This window comes from Telmatherina bonti, assembly GCF_933228915.1.
Source record: "Telmatherina bonti genome assembly, chromosome: 24".
Classification (NCBI taxonomy): domain Eukaryota; kingdom Metazoa; phylum Chordata; class Actinopteri; order Atheriniformes; family Telmatherinidae; genus Telmatherina; species Telmatherina bonti.
Window position 1 is genome coordinate 23,616,592 of NC_136633.1, and position 17,299 is coordinate 23,633,890.

The 17,299-nt window shown below is 39.3% G+C and overlaps 2 protein-coding genes across 2 annotated transcripts; one reads left to right on the forward strand and one right to left on the reverse strand.

Annotated features, from left to right (window-relative positions):
• Positions 1–44: 44 nt before the first annotated feature.
• On the forward strand, positions 45–2,756 carry LOC306774161 (acyl-CoA-binding protein-like; the record flags this gene model as incomplete). The annotated part of the gene is made up of 4 exons (XM_079264141.1): positions 45–110; positions 421–538; positions 2,442–2,504; positions 2,683–2,756. The coding sequence occupies 4 exons, from the start codon at positions 45–47 to the stop codon at positions 2,754–2,756; spliced, it is 321 nt and encodes a 106-aa protein (XP_079120267.1).
• A 1,482-nt stretch (positions 2,757–4,238) lies between these two features.
• sctr (secretin receptor) lies at positions 4,239–17,082 on the reverse strand (the record flags this gene model as incomplete). Its single annotated transcript, XM_079264009.1, has 13 exons — positions 4,239–4,424; positions 4,504–4,545; positions 4,634–4,766; positions 7,147–7,238; positions 8,266–8,335; positions 8,430–8,490; positions 8,575–8,728; positions 10,210–10,342; positions 10,469–10,578; positions 12,145–12,245; positions 13,469–13,582; positions 16,860–16,956; positions 17,041–17,082. The coding sequence occupies 13 exons, from the start codon at positions 17,080–17,082 to the stop codon at positions 4,239–4,241; spliced, it is 1,335 nt and encodes a 444-aa protein (XP_079120135.1).
• Positions 17,083–17,299: the final 217 nt, after the last annotated feature.

A 17,299-nucleotide genomic window follows, 5' to 3' on the forward strand; every position in this document is an offset into this window, starting at 1 on the left:
GCCAGACAAGGAAACTCCCACTTTGGTTTTCTTCACACGTGTGAATGCTGGACGAGTTCGACCAGTTTGATTCACTATGGCAGCGGAGCCCAGCTGCAGCAGTCATGGAAGTAAGTGAGACCTCTTGTTAATGTTATTTTACTGTGATTATCGGCAGAGGTGGCAATCCCTGGTCCAGAAAGTAAAAGTCCTGTCCGGCAGCTGTTCCAGTCACCAAACCAGCTGAATTTATATTTACCAGATAAATGAGCCTGTTAGTGAAAACGCCTGTTCTAAATGTACAGGTAGGTCCAAAACCATGGCAGGACTTTTACTTTCTGGATCAGGAAAAAAGTAGGATTATTTAGGTTTTAGCTACACATGTGCAGCTGAAATCATGTGGAATGGAGATGAAAGCTTTACTTTTCTGTCATCTACCAGCAGGCCTTTCAGAAAGCAGCAGAGGAAGTGACGGTCCTGAAGCAGAAACCGGATCAAGGAGATATGTTGAAAGTCTATGGTTTATATAAGCAGGGTACTGTTGGTGACATTAACATAGGTAAGTAACTGGTGTAGGAACATGTGGAAGTACTGAGAGTTGTGTGACATGGAGAAGGGTGGGGGTTACAGAAGAAAAGTGGCTTAACGAGTTTGGTGAGCAACGCTCAATAAAAAGTTAAAGGAAAGCCAAAACAAATACCTTCGCCATGTGGAACGGCTCTTCCTGGATAAGATTAGATCCGACGCATGTTGTAAAATCGCAGAAGTGAAGCTTCATGAAGAGCAGTGATTCAACCCCATCCTAGTCCCTGAATGAAAATACACGTTGAAGCAGACTTGTAGAGACTTGTTGTCAATATGTTCCGGTTTCAGCGTTTGTTGGATTAAGTTAAACCTGTTGGAAAGTAGAGAGGCTGCACCAGGATCAGGATGAAGCGGGTGATGATCAAACACGGCTTCATTTAGACGGCTTCTAATGCAGCTTGTAGGGATTATTACCTCTGCCGAGGAGGTTGGGTGACACTGCTGGGTGAAAATTTATGATTACATCTTGGGTCTTTGTCTAAATTAGTTTCCATTAAATGTTTGGAGTGATCCGGATCATCATCAGGACAGTGTTTGTAAAGGATTTCTTTATCATTGAGAGATAAGGCCTTGCATATGAGAAAATCTAGAAGTTCAAACAGGTTTTTACAAGATATCAAGTTAAAATAGAGGATCTTTGGCATTTCTGACAACGCGAGAGAACAAATTAACACAAAGATGCAACAAACACCACAATATAATGAAAACACAGTAGATTCATTGGTATGTAGGAGTCTAACAGTATCCATATTAAATGAATGTAGGACTAAAACACTGGCTGGAAATCACTAGATGAGTGCAAATGAGCCGCTTGGTGGGCGTCTGACCTCTGAGTGCTTTTTTAGTTTTAAAAACTAAAGAAATATCTTACCTTAAGATATAGTTAACTTACAATGAGTTCTTTATCTGGACTGCAGTCATCAGGAAGAGCATTATAAAGTTGCTGGTTCTTTATTATTCCAGACAGGAAGTAACTAAGTTTAACAGTTTTAGTATTACTGGATCCGCCAGCCTTAGTGGTTGATGGTTGACTTGGGAAGAAGTGATAATGAGCCTTTGCCAGAGGAAAGAGTGAGCTTTCAGTGCAAAATCAATCATGAAAATACTATTTGATAATAAAGCTAGAATTGTGTGCTAGAATTTCTTCCAGGTTAAAGTCTGCAAAGGTGGATTAGAACGAAACTTAAAATACAATCATAAAATCAGCAGAAGTAGTTTTAAAAATTGTATTAATGCAAAGTTATCTACTAAATACATCAACATTATTCATCAAGTTGGAACATTTGCTGAGTTTATCTGCAAACATACAGAGGCGTTTTCACCAAACAAACCATTGTATCCAAGCATATCATCCAGCTGATTTTCTGTTTTAAATGGAGTGAAAACTCCTCCCGCCTGGGTTGTAGCCAGGTTGCCCAGCTGGTGTGGACCCACAATAAGAAGTGTAGATTTATTTGTTTACTATAACCCTACTGGGGTTAGGGGACAGGTTGTAGTGGAGGTGGGTAAGATGGAGAAGGTGCCAACTATGGGCATCCATGGTTAAGAGGAGCATCCTGTCTTGACAGTATTTTTTCCTCATTCTTTTATTAAATACAGTTTGGCGCTGGGTTGTTGTAAGTTGCAACAAGGAAAATGTGACTCCACTCAGAGTCCAGATACAACTATATCAGTATGAAATGCAAGACAAAGTAAACATCAGCAAAGTACGTTATGTTATCAGTCACAATATAATTTTGTTTCTGCTAAAGAAACCTTCTCCAACTTTACCAGATATTAGAATTTGTACATGGACGGATTTGTGATAACACCAAGAATAAACATGAAAGACATGACTTATGATTTCCAGCTACTGATGTCAGCTTTTGTGTCCACAGAACGTCCAGGAATGTTTGATTTCACTGGAAAAGCAAAATGGGATGCCTGGAATGAACGAAAAGGTAACATTTAGTAAGCCTTTACACAAATAAATGCTAAAAGTTAATTGTGCGTAGTCAACTCTGGTTTTGTACAAGATTTATTTTCAGAAGCAAATTAAAATTTGTTCAATTCTTTCTAAGTGAATGAATCTAAATTTTAATACTTTTTTTTTTTTCCATTTTCCAAATGAATGAACAGGTTTGTCCAGAGAAGAAGCAATGAAAGCTTACATTGATTTGGTGGAGGAGCTAAAAATAAAATATGGAATCTAGACTGTGTCCAGAATAAAGCTTTTTTTTCCCCCAACTATTTCAGTCTAAGACCTTTTGTTTCTGAAAGATGCATAAAACATGTTTGCCTGGTAAAAAACAAAACAAAACATTGGGCAGAAACTTGGCAGCCTTAAAAGTGGAGATATTTTAAAATGATTTTTATCAGAAAACAAATGTAACCATTTCTCTTTCTGCTGACCGTACTAGCATGTTAAGCTAATAATGCAAAAAGGTTCATTATGTCTTCTTTATATTTATTTTTATATATGTTATTTTCTCTCAGACAATGGTTAAGATAGACTTAATTGTTTTGTTTTTTTTACCTTAAGCTTTGTCTGAAAGAACATTTTAATAAAAGCTAAGCTAACTTGTTAGCTTTAGCTATACATAATCTGAAGTCATCAGAGGTATGGTGCAGAAGGGATGATGTTTTTATTTTGTTGTGTGTTTTAATGTCAGTAAGGCAACTCAAAGCTGCAAACCAATCAATTCAGGTGCACCTCCAGGCCAAATGAACTGGTGAGTTTCCATTTGTTGCTTCAACAGCAGATGAGAAACATGGACTTGGTCACACACAAACAGATTGCATTTACCAACCCGCTACTTCTACATAACCTACTTTTACATAGCCAATTGCCTACATGGGCAACATAGACTCAGTAAAGGGGGGAGTGTGTCGCATCATCAGTCTAGATCTTGAAAGTTAGCCGCTTTTATTTGATTTTAAATGTCTGAATGGTGCTGCCACGCGGTACCTCTCTGAGCTCCTCCATCCCTACACACTCTCTTGGTCTCAGGTCAGCTAACCAACTACTTCTGTCTGTACCGAGGGTGAAACAGAAGCTTATAGGGGACCGAGCCTTTGCGGTGGCAGCACCTAAACTGCTGTGGAATGAGCTTCTTTTACACATTAGACAGGCCTTCTCTATATCTGCTTTAAATCTGTACTAAAGACCCATTTATTAAGCTGGCTTTCTGCACAATAAGTTGACTTTTTAGATCTGATTTTATTTTGATTGATTGCTTTTATTTTTATTTTTTTTAAATTATTTTTAGATGTCTGAAATTTTTTTTTAAGTTGTCCTAATGTATGTTATTTATTTATTTTTTTTAACCCCCCACAATGTGGCACTCTGGTCAACATTGTTGTTTTTAAAGTGCCTTACAAATAAAGTTGCATTGTATTGTAAATGTGCTTTAATTCAAGTGAGATTTTACTACACTTCCACAATGGAATTAGTAGAAAAATTTAATTGAAAGATGACATAATCAAATACTTTTATATGGGTTACAATGGAGGTTATAGAAGTAAAGCATTTGCACATCACCACGCACCATGGTCCGATCTCCCTTCCCCCTACAAGCAGTCCACTTTAATGTCATATATGCAAATATATACAAATGTATTTAAACAGATCTTATTCTTATCAGTTTATTTGACAGTCATTCATCTATTTATGAAAAAAGACCGAAATACATTTGTCACATCTCCAGAGAATCCACTTGGAGTCCACTGGTGGTCTGACTGCTTGGGGAGCAGGGTAGCAGGGAGACCTGCGTATGAGGAGACCCACTGTGGCTCATGGAGCTATGATGGCGCCTGGATCGGGTCGGAAGGTGCTGAGTGAGCTTCCATCTCCTCCACCTTCTCTTAAATTCTTGCTGAACCTGTAAATGTGCACGTGAAACACTTTTTATTTGGTTTACAACTTCCAAACACGTTAAGTCCGATTGGCTGACCTCTTACCTCCCCGTTCATGAAGCAGTAGAGGACAGCAACCACAAAACCCTGATGAATATAAGGAGAGAAAAGTTAAGAGATATGAATTTGCCATTATCCCAAGAGCTTGACATCTTTTGTATATTTACTAAGTTACCTGTATGGATGAGAGCGCCAGCTCTGCTAGCATCCATAACACAGAGCTGCTGACTTCAACAGGTAAAAAAACAAATAAGATGTAATGCAGGCCGAACAGAGCCACAAGAAAAAACGTGGATTTGATCAGCCTCCTGCCGACAAAAACATTAAAATCGGAAAATTAATTGCTACTTTAATCATGCGTTATATTGTAACCAAGCAACCAGCAAACAACATTCATGGGAGTGATGGTGGCATTGTAAAAATAATGTATTTTATACTTTAGCATGATTATTTTTTAACCCTATCCAATTTTTATTATTTATATATGTCTGTATTTTATGTTTGTTTTTGCTTAACCATAGAAGTATTTTATAAGAATACTGTACAATATATCTTTTTAAAAATATATTTATTCAAATATCTGAGCATAACTTGGGAAATAAAAACAAGGTGCCACCTGTAGAGGATTGTAGTGAGGGACAGATGGCACCTTTTTGACTAAAAGTACAAATCATAACAATGTGTTGAAACTAGTTGCTAGTACACCACTGACCTGGCTCCATGTAACTTGTCACTGAATGACTTTGTCATGACTTGCCAGATGCAGGGCTGAGCTTTAAAGGTGTTTACCTTGTTTTAGATAGTCCTTGTTCCATTTGTGAGGCACAGGAGATGAGTGAAGGAGTACCTTTATGAGACGTTTAACTAAGGATATTGAAAAACTAACCAGCCATAGTTTTCAGTTTAACAAGCACAAACTTTGGCCAAATCTTACTTCCTCCTCTTGCTCCTTTCAGTTGCCCAAATCTTTATTTTTTCATCTAATTTTTTCTTTTCTTTCAAGATAAAAGATTAGCACTCCTCTAGCTCTTCAGTTGTAGCGTTCTGGTGCCTCATTTATAAAGCTGTCACACGCACAAAACCTGGAGTACCCCAATTATAGTCAACTTTTGGAATTTATAAAAACAAGACTTGCTGGTAAAATGTCCCTACCTCCATGCCAACTCTGACCCTGGCGTACACACAAAATCAGGATAAAATGGGAAACGGCAACACCAAAGTCAGAAAATCAAACCAAACAGATGGTGTCAAATTTGAGGCGTTTGTTCAAAATCAAATATAAACATTCACACAAAATGTTGTACATTAACAGCATTTACAAAAATAGAGAAAATGCGTATTTGATATTGTTACTCCACCACGTAAAACGTCCAACACTAAAGTATGTTCTGAAAGAAGCATTTCTACATGTTATAAAAGCCAGATCACACAATCAGAAGCTGCCATACTAAAGTTCTAAATGAATAATTGCAATTAAAATGACATAGTCACTCATCATTAGGCTTTGATCAGGGTGTTTCCCCCACCTGCAGATACAGAACATGAAGTGGTTGGATATAAAATGCACCCACATGCGTAAAGGTGCACAGTGGCTTATCTGTCCCTGCTGGTGAACATGGTGCACGGAAGACTGGAGTCGAGCCGGCACCTTCCAAAGGGAAGTGATTGACAGGTCGGGGCTGCTTACTCCTTTTTCCAACCCAGAGTGTAGAGTAACAGAACTATGAGCACCACAACCAAGTTGGCCTTTTTAACATGGGAGTCTATGGGGATTTGCTCTGTTTTGCAGCCCCTAGTGGATGAAGGGGGCTGCAGTTTTATACACTTCCGCATAGGCTTCACTTTTAACCGCTGGAGGCTCTGTCCATCTTTCATGTACGGTCGATGGCTGCAACCCAGCAGGGACACACAGAAACACCAGTATTTTAACAATAAATAAACTGGACTCAGAGACGTCTCATTTGTGTTTATTCATTTAAAGAAGTGAAACAAAGGAGCATTTGGCGCATTTGGTTCCAGCATATCTCTGGACTCGTTCATTTTCTGTGTCAGATCCTAATCTGTGGAAGTGGGCAGCAAGCCCCTCCCTAACCCCCCCCATCTGCCCTGGCAAACTAACTTTTCCTGTGGATAGAAATGCACTTTTTCCCTACATTTTATTGTCTGACCACTTTATTTTTACTTTCTGGATAAGTCCAGTGGTCTGATGAGACACGTTGACAGCATCTGTCAACTGCTGACGCCCGTCTGCCTTTCTGGCGTTGGTGATGTCCATCCCGTGTCCACCAAATTAAATCATATTACAACCTTTTTAATTAGAATTTTTACCTCATATTGAAGAAAATGAATCTTTTTTGCTTTTTGCCCTGCTGAACCATCATGGAAATGAGATCGATTCATATTTATCAGGGGCGTTCGCCTGACCTTTTCTAGCCAATGTGTGGGGTTGACAGATGTTCCCTCACATGCGCAAGATTTAGTGTTGTTCCTGATTTATAAAGCAAAATTGGCGTGAGACGTGCGTGCGCACTGCTTTATAAATTGGAATGTTTTTTTGCACCGTATTTCCTCTTGTCCATATATACGCCACCTCATCGTTGCTATGCACAGTTTTATAAATGAGGCCCCAGGTCAGTACTTCTTTACGTGGGGTGAAAATGTACATGGGGATCAGGCAATAATACTCACTTGTACTGGCTGAATTCATTCCTCTGTGCATCTGGCATCCTGAGTTTGCTCACTAGTATCTTCAAAATACCCAAGAAAAAGATGAGATTTACCTAAAATAAATTAAACCAGAAAAAAGTATTGTTATTTTCTAAATTGAAACCTATATTGTTGAATTTTTGGGGAGTGGTGAAGCATATATTAAGTATTTCATTCTATGCTAAAGGTTAGGTACAAAACCCTATAGACCGACACTACACATGTATGCTAATGACACCAGCAAACGACAGCGAACACAGTTGTAAACATTAAGACAGGAGTCTCTACTAATGGATAACATCACAGAAACTGCATAAATGTCATGATATTTCATTAATAAAAATGGCTTGTTATGTATACAAATATAGATGTGTAAAAACTGAGAGCTTATACATTTACAAGGCTGTCACCTTGCTGGGTATATTGGCTTCCTGTATTTATTTAAATTAAGTAGGCAATTTATAGTCACTTGACATACTAACAGTTTAATTTTATACTTGAGATGGTCAAGTAAATTGAATTTTAAAACTTTTATTTCTAAATCAGGTGAAAAAAAATGTCTCATTTCCTAGCCTTATGTCATGATATGCTAACTTGCTAAAGGTGTTAGTTTTACATTTAGCATTGAAACAGGAGTCGTCCTATTAGTTTAATGATGGAAAGATAGTGGATAAATGTGTTTAGCAAAATATAAAGTTATAAACATCTTTTCATGTTATCAGGCTAGCAGTTGCCTCATTTTCTAGCCTTATTTTGAGTTATGCTAAAGAGCTAGATTTGTTAGCTTTACATTTTGTGTAGTTGAGAGCAGTATACTCCTCTTTATGCAAGCAAGCGAGGGAAGAAATGCATTGCCTATGATAGAAAGCCATAAACTTTTTTATTTTTACAGAATATGGCCAGAGGTTTCCACCTTTTCTAACCTTATTCTATGCTAAGCTAACTGGCTAAAGGTGTTAGCTTTAAATTTAGCATACAAACAGGAGTAGTTTCCTGTTTACATTTCCTAAAAGATCCAGCAATTTGTTCATGTAATGGTGTAAATAGCTAGATAATTTACGTAGCTAACAAAAAAACAAACAAAAGGAAAAAAGCTTTTACAGATATAGTTAGAAGGACTGGCACTCGAAGTATCCACCAAATCCATTCGTGTCTCCTAGTTTCCCAGCATCTTTGGCAAGAAAATTAGACAAAGAAAATTAGACAAAAAGATTAGAAAATTACACTGTATGTTCATAAAATATTTTAAGTATTAAGCTCCTTACCCTTCATCCTCATAAAAATACTTAGCACATCCCCAGCAGACAATAACAATAACTGGTAAACCTGTGTGATCAAATAAATCTTGGTTAAAGCTACAAAGAATAAAACCTAAAGGTGATAATGATGGTGATGGTGATGATGAAGTACCCCAGCTTAGGACGATGTACCAGACAAGGTGTTTCTTTAGGGAGAAGAAGGAGCGGCTCACCAAAGTGAAGAGGAAGTGACCTTCCACCAAGAGCCAGCTGTAGTTGGCAAGGATGGAGTAGTTGGAAAACATCAGCACGATCTTACACGCCACCTGCCGTACATTGTTAAATGAGAGAATGAGTTAGGCATTGATGTCAGCCTTGGAAAGATAAACAATAGCCCCTTCAACATTGTGGTCAAAGTTAATCAAACTGACACTCAACTTGCACAGGAGGCAGTAACAGAGGCCGCCTTGGGTGTTCTTTCACAAGTAAGATCATCAGTACAGCATGAATGTACAGCTTGATTGGATAAAAGTATGAGGGATACATTGTACACACTTTTTTCAGCAAACTGCACAGAAACGCTGCCTTTTCCATTACCCATAGAATTGCGCAAAACCTAAACATTGTATTAAAATTGGTAGTGGAAAATCTCTCAAATATGGCTAAAAAGTTTTTACGCTATTGTGGTGTTTTTCCAGGCATGTCGATGTAGAAGTATATCAGAAGTGTAATGGAAACACTTGTTTGAATATGCATGGGTCGTGTAACCAATTTCAAGTAAAGATGGCTTCTGGATGGTATCAGCAGGACTAGCAAGGGAAATAAGTGCTCCAACATGCAAAGTGTTTTGTAACTTGCCTTGCAGGGTGAGTTTTTATAAGAATTACGGCTTATGTGCTAAACACCATTCAATGGAAACACCTGCAAATCCTAATTGTACTTTGTCAAAATTTTAGAAATATCTTATGCATTTTTAAACATGTTGTTAACATTTTGTTAACATGTTTTAAACTGTAATGGAAATGTAGTTTTTGTAGTTTTGTTGACTTTCCAAATACCTTTTGCCAGGCAGCACTAACCACTTATTATTATTAGTTTTTTTGGTATTTTATTTTCTTTTCTTTGGCCCCTCAAATTTCCACGAATGGTTTGTGCTGCTTGGTAAAAAGTATCCAGAAAGTCACCTTCAGCCCAAAGAAAAATGCAACTACAATGACAAAAAAAAATATGCCTGCTTGTATCTATGCATAGGCATGATTATCATGGATGCCTCACATATTTTGTTTGTATGAAGCATCAATTATTCATGCTAAGTATTTGCAAGCTGCAAGATGCAAGTAACCACTAGGGATAGCATTGGGACCAAATTAACCTTTAACCTATCCGTTTGTTATCCAAACCGCTTTGTCCGATGAAGGGTCGCAGGGAAGCTGGAGCCTATCCCAGCAGTCTTACGGCGAGAGGCAGGGTACACTCTGGACAGGTCACCAGTCCATCACAGGCAAAATTAACCAATGTAAGGCTAAACTTTTAAAAGTGGTAAAAGCTTCAAAGACAAAACAAGCCAGATTTCTTTTATGGGCCTTATATACCATCTACAACACTGCTGCTGTTTTGTTTTCTGCCATGATCCCAGAACAAACCAAATGCTATCCACTTCTGTTGTTGCCATGTTTACTATTTTATTTATACCCTACTAGTTCTTAAATGTGTTCCCAGGTGGAAATAGATTCACAAAAACATAAGTGTGTTCAGGTAATTGTCTATTTTATAGTGCAAATGCACTGAGTCCGTCGTCCAGCCATACCGGGTAATAGTCACAGTGATAAAGCTCTTCATCGGTAAATAGCAGAGTGTCTCGGATGAAGATGAACATGGCTCTCAGGATGAAGGAGCTGAACAGCTGGATGTGGATGTAGTTCCTGGTACAGTGCAGTTTCCTGGAGAAATATTAACTCAGCTTAAAGGGCAGGTTCAGTTGTGTTCCCGTTAATGATGTGCAACCAAATGCTAAAAAAAGAGGCCTGGTGGTTGATGGAGGCAGATGAGAATGAAATGTTTCTTACCTAAACAGGCAGAATATGGTGATAGCGATGGTCAGAGAGATGAGAGAGAGTGTGTATCCAGCTGTGTACATGGTTTTCACGTAAGAGAAATACAAATGGGAGTCTGTGGACTGAAGAATGCAAAAATAAACACAACAAACCAAATCTTTGACATGATTTGAAATGATATTTTAACTGAATTAGAGTGGAGACTTCAAGCCAAATTGTCTTTTTCAACATCCGTTTCTGACCTCACAATGTGCACCTGGTCTAGAATTCAACACACTCCTAAACACTATGGAAAGTTTCCCAAAAAGCTTGAAGTGTTTTAACCTCAAAGGGTGGGCCGAAGAATGGGATGTAACTGAAGTTCATATGTATGTAAAGGCAGATCAGTGAATAGTTTTGGCAATATAGTTTATTTTAAATGTTACAGATGTACAGATATGACTTGTCGTTTGTGTGGCCTATCAAATTAAATTAACCCCTAGGCAAAGCTCTGCTGGCTCAAACCCGCTTATGCTAAACAAACAATACTAAGCTAGCACTAGCCACATGTCTAAAATGATTATGAAAAATCACACATCAGCCTTTGCGAATGGAAACAGTCTTAGACTGTTTCATATTTTTATTTGACACATAAAAGTAGTATTTATAATGTGATTATTTGAAATAGATCTATAGATTTGAAATAGATCTTTGTCTCTGATCTTAGCCAGGCAAAGTTCACTTGCTGCTAGCATGATGATGCATTGCTTGGATATTACTGGTTCTTTATTTTATTCTTTTTATATTTTATAAATTATTTTATTTCATCTTCGTTATTGGTTTCAGTTATGCAACTTGACAAGGTAAATGTGGTTCTTAGAAAAAAATACAGTAAAATATAAAACAAATAATTGAAAACAAGTTTTATTTTTTAACTTAATTTTGGCTCAACTCTAAATAACCTCAGGTTACATTTACTGGGTTTGGCTTGTACTACCAGACTTTAAAGCAGTTTATTTTCATTTTTCAGGCAGTTTAATCCATTTTTAACATTCACCCTTTCAAATTTTTATGAATATATTTAATTTTTCTTAAACCTTTCATGTGTTCATTCCTATACTTTGTTTTAACAGACACCCTTCTGAGATTTGCTTTATATATATATATATTTTTTTAATGATTAAGGGAATCACTTTCTGATGCAGCTCATCTGCTGGCCTGAAATTATCTTTTTTCCTGTTTCCTCTTAGCCAGGTATGCTAAGTTTTCAGCTCTTTAGGAATCAGTTAAATTTGATATTTTCTGTGGATGCTATTGAGGAAATGAGAACGCATTATGTTCTTATTGCAAGCTGCGAGTAACAAAGTGCATAAAGATAGAGTTTAACATGTTTTTATTTGCTAAGGTGTTATGTGTCGACCCAACAATGGCTTATAACTCCAGTGAGGCATCTTTTTTATGATTATGGTCAGTCTTAAATAACTTGAACAATTAGATGCTCAAGAACAGAGACTGGACTGAAAACGTTCATAATTTTCAAAGAAATTCTCTCTGAAGGCCTGTGGAGCCATTGCTCAAGAACAGTATGATTGCTGGGAAGTAAATTACAAAGAAATAAGGGGGGACTCAAGACTTTAGGCTAATCGTTTAGTCCTTTCTACATGAGACAAACTACACATATTGCACAGATGTTTGAAATCAATACCAACCTCTCCAGGAAGGTGAAACGTATCACTAAAACCACATGCATCTTCATGTGGAATGAGTGGGTCTGTCCATCCATTGACTGTACAGTTACGATAAACTTTACCTGCAAATTACAGATAAAATCACACCTTTATCTGATTTCAATGAGAATTTATTTTCAATTACAGAACGTTGTTACAATTAAAGCTGGGGTAGGAAATGTTGGGGAGTTAGGAAGATTTGAAAGTGGCGCCCTGTCTTTGCTCCTCCCCCTCTGGTTTTGCTTCTTTGCTGCATCAAAGAAAAAGTACCATAAACTCATGGTATCATATCGGCAGGAAAAATGTTGGTCTAGCCCAGTGGTTCCCAAACTGGGGGGCGGGTTGTCACAATGGGGCGCAGCAAGGCTAAATAAAACTTTTGTTTTGGCACTGGACAAATTTGTAAAAGTACCAATGATGAGTGGTGATAAATCAACAAAAGAGACTTTAAGTTCGAAAAAAAAAAAAGAGAAGAAAATATGATGAAGCATATCTGCTCCTGCTTGACCAGGTTAACAGTCAAGTAATGATGGGTAATGAAGAGACCACAATCTTTAGCATGTATCCAAATATCATTTTCTAATATTATGAAGTATGAAGCCAAACAAATTGCATCACCACTTAGGGACTTTTCATCCTGAATACAAAGAAAATCCTGTAGGATACTTTAGGAATAAACCATAAAATAAACTATCATATATAGAGTTGTTTGACAAAAGCAGCATCCGCTTCATTGAAAACTCAGCTGACCTGAAAAAGTTTGAAGAGATTCCTAGTTTAAAACGTTTCACTCTAAAGCATAATGGATCATAATACTGACACTGACAGGGTTTTAACTACAATACAGTCACTAAACTAATGATGCATTTCTTAGTATGTTTCTTTGGTTCATGTGGCAGAACGGGGGGTCTTGACATTGTTGTCGTTGATGAAATAGAGGCCCTGCCGAAAAAATTTGGGAACCATTGGTCCAACCCATCCCTAGGCAAAAGAGCTAAACAATAAAAAACTTTAATTTACTGATGTTGTCTACCCAGTAAAACTCCAGTTCTTCAGGTAATTTATTAAGGAATCTATTATCCTTGTCATCCAACATAAATCTAACATGGTTTGTCATTACCCAGCGGTGGTGTGTACACAAGCTTTTATGGTCGATTGTTTGGATAGAGACCCTGAGAGGAGCAAGATGCCACACTTCCTTCTGAAAACAAATTAGTTTTCCCTGGCAAATAATTAACCCGTGCTACGTAGTATGGATAACAGGTGTCAATGTGTAAGTGTGCGTCACTGAGTGTGAATATCTCACCTTCTGAATTAAAAAACTCTGGGCATGGCTGAGAAACTGTTTCCCCCAGAGAAGCCGGTGGCCAGCAGTTCAAGTCATCCCACATTCCCTGGCAGTGAACACTGATGTTGTTTTCTTAACAGACATGAGAAATTGCACATTTTCTTGTTATAAGTTGCAACCCCATTTCCAAAGAAGTTATGTAAAATGTAAATAAGACCAGAATGCAATGATTTGCAAAGATTACAAAACCAGATTTTATTCCCAGTAGACCGTCAACAAGAGACTGGATATGTTTATATTTCATGGAAAATATCAGCCTAATTTGGGTCTGATGAAAGCAACACATCTGTAAAAAGTTCAATCATGGTGATGTTTAGCATTTTGTAGCATCTTTGTCAGCTGTTGTACATATCTGGGAATGTGAGAAGCAACATGAAGAGAGCAGCGACTGGCGTTTTAGCAAAGGAAAACTGTCCCCTTCACGTCTGATGCACTGATTTTGTTGTCTGATCTGGATTCTTGGAATCTTTTGTTGATATCATAAAAGTCTGCATTATTTTACAGGAAATTTTTTTTTGAAATTGTTCCACAATTTTTAGACCCAACTTGTCTGAGATTGGTGAACGTCTGTCCATCTGACAGTCTCTGCTTCTCTTAAATGCTCATTTTATACCCAATCATGTCACTGAACTGTTGCCAGTTATCAAGAGTACTTATTTTTTAATTGTATAAATTACTTTTGCGGACTTCTGCTAAACTGTTCCAACTTTTTAAAGACATGTTGCTGCCATTGACGAGTATTTCTGATGTGATGATGTGTAAAAGATGTAAAAGACGTTAAACGAGCACCGGACACCAGCATGATGAATTTTTTTTTATTTATTTATACCAAAGCCTGCCATCAAACAGATCAGCAGAATATGTGAAGACCATTAAAACCAATTGTTGAAATCCTACTAACCATCTGTGTCAGTTCTTGTTAAATAAAACCCAAACACATTCTTAAGTTCACATCTGGACCAATCGTGAGACTTATACATGAGACATATAACAGTGTCCATGTATAGAGCCTAGAATTAATGTAATCTTAACAGATAACAGACTTGTACAGCTGAAGTTGGTTAGTATACACCATGTATTTTAAAACTGAGCTCATATTACAATGAAACAGTAAAATGTCTCAGTTTCAACATCTGAGAAGTTTTTTTTTTATGTTCTATTTGGAATAAAATGTGTTTTTTTTAGGTTTGCAAATCTTTGCTATTTTTTTTTTTTTTTTTTTTTTTTTACTGCTTTTTACAGGTTTTTTTTTTTTTAGAATTTGAACAAGACCACCAAACAGAAACCTCATCCATCCATCCATCCATCTTCTGCCGCTTATCCGGGGTCGGGTCGCGGGGGCAGCAGCCTAAGCAGGGAAGCCCAGACTTCCCTCTCCCCAGCCACATTTGCCAACACTGCGGGGGGGATCCCGAGGCGTTCCCAGGCCAGCCAAGAGATGTAATCCCTCCAGCGTGTCCTGGGTCTTCCCCGGGGTCTCCTCCCAGAGGGACGTGCCTGGAACACCTCACCAGGGAGGCGTCCAGGAGGCATCCTGACCAGATGCCCGAGCCACCTCAACTGGTTCCTCTCGATGCGAAGGAGCAGCGGCTCTACTCTGAGCCCCTCCCGGATGACCGAGCTCCTCACCCTATCTCTAAGGGAGAGCCCGGCCACCCTGCGGAGGAAACTCATTTCAGCCGCCTGTATACGAGATCTCGTTCTTTCGGTCACGACCCACAGCAGTGGAGATGGGGTGCTGCTGACCTCAACTCGGGACGTTGTGGGTCGGTGGAGGGAATACTTCGAAGACCTCCTCAATCCTACCAACACGTCTTCCCATGAGGGAGCAGAGCTGGTGGACTCAGGGGTGGACTCTCCTATCTCTGGGGCTGAAGTCGCTGAGGTGGTCAAAAAGCTCCTTGGCGGCAAGGCCCCGGGGGTGGATGAGATCCGCCCGGAGTTCCTTAAGGCTCTGGATGCTATGGGGCTGTCCTGGCTGACACGCCTCTGCAGCATCGCGTGGACATCGGGGGCAGTACCGCTGGATTGGCAGACTGGGGTGGTGGTCCCCCTTTTTAAGAAGGGGGACCGGAGGGTGTGTTCCAATTACAGGGGAATCACACTCCTCAGCCTCCCTGGTAAGGTCTATTCAGGGGTCCTGGAGAGGAGGGTCCGCCGGATAGTCGAATCCCGGATTGAGGAGGAGCAGTGTGGTTTTCGTCCTGGTCGCGGAACAGTGGACCAGCTCTATACCCTCTTTGGGGTCCTGGAGGGGGCATGGGAGTTTGCCCAACCAGTCTACATGTGCTTTGTGGACCTGGAGAAGGCATTCGACCGTGTCCCCCGGGGGCTCCTGTGGGGGGTACTCCGGGAGTATGGGGTACCGGACCCCCTTGTACGAGCTGTCCGGTCCCTGTACGACAGGTGTCAGAGCTTGGTTCGCATTGCCGGTAGTAAGTCGGATTCGTTTCCGTTGAGGGTTGGACTCCGCCAAGGCTGCCCTTTATCACCGATTCTGTTCATAACTTATATGGACAGAATTTCTAGGCGCAGCCGAGGTGTTGAGGGGATCCGACTTGGTGGCCTCAGGATTGGGTCCCTGCTTTTTGCGGATGACGTGGTCCTGTTAGCTTCATCTGGTCGTGATCTCCAGCTCTCGCTTGAGTGATTCGCGGCCGAGTGTGAAGCAGCTGGGATGAGAATCAGCACCTCAAAATCTGAGACCATGGTCCTCAGCCGGAATAGGGTGGATTGCCCTCTCCGGGTCGGGAGTCAGGTCCTGCCTCAAGTGGAGGAGTTTAAATATCTCGGGGTCTTGTTCACGAGTGAGGGAAGGATGGAGCGTGAGATCGACAGACGGATCGGTGCGGCGTCTGCAGTAATGCGGGCTCTGCGCCGGTCTGTCGTGGTGAAGAAGGAGCTGAGTCAGAAGGCGAAGCTCTCGATTTATCAGTCGATCTACGTTCCTACCCTCACCTATGGTCATGGTCAAACAGAAACCTGAACAGGATAAAAGTGGTACAGAAAATGGATGGATGGACAGAATGCAAATGATTTCTGGTTTTGTACTACATATAAAAGTGACGCGTGTTAGAGCCAGCATATAATTATTATCCTCCAGTGTTTAGTGAATGTGCTGTTGAGGTTTAGTTTGTGGATCTCAAAGTGCATTTTGTTCTATGACCACTAGCTGTCACTAAATGATCATTATTTTCCTGTTGGTTAAAAAGCTTAATTAAATTATTATAGTTATATCAGGTATCAGGTAGCATCAAATTCTTTCCTATAGCAGATTTTAATATGCATTTTTCTTATACAGGCTTCACAATATGTTATTAATGGCAACTCAGAAACTGTATAGACTTACCTGTAGCTTTATGTGACTCCAACAGCAAATCACCTTTGCAATTTTCTTCCTCTTTTACAAGATTGGCATGAGGATGACAGCCTGCTGATGACTTTGCCTGAAAAATATTTTTAAAAATAGGAAATACTGCATTTGATATTTTCAATAATTATAATTATCAGGGAGGCGTCTATTTCCTCACCTGGGGTAAAAGCAACACCCCAATGAGAACAACTTTTTTCATTGTGAAGGACAGGGTCCCTTTATCTGCTGAAGATGCGCATGTAAGTCCAAACTCCAAGCCGCATATCTGATCAGAGTGAAAAGCACAGATATATGAGCCCAGAAAGTCAAAGATGGACTCATGCGGAATGTTGACAATTATGCACTGTACTCTGCACGACAGTCATAGTGATAAAGTTAACTAAAATAAAACCGGAAAGTATATTATTGGCAACAAA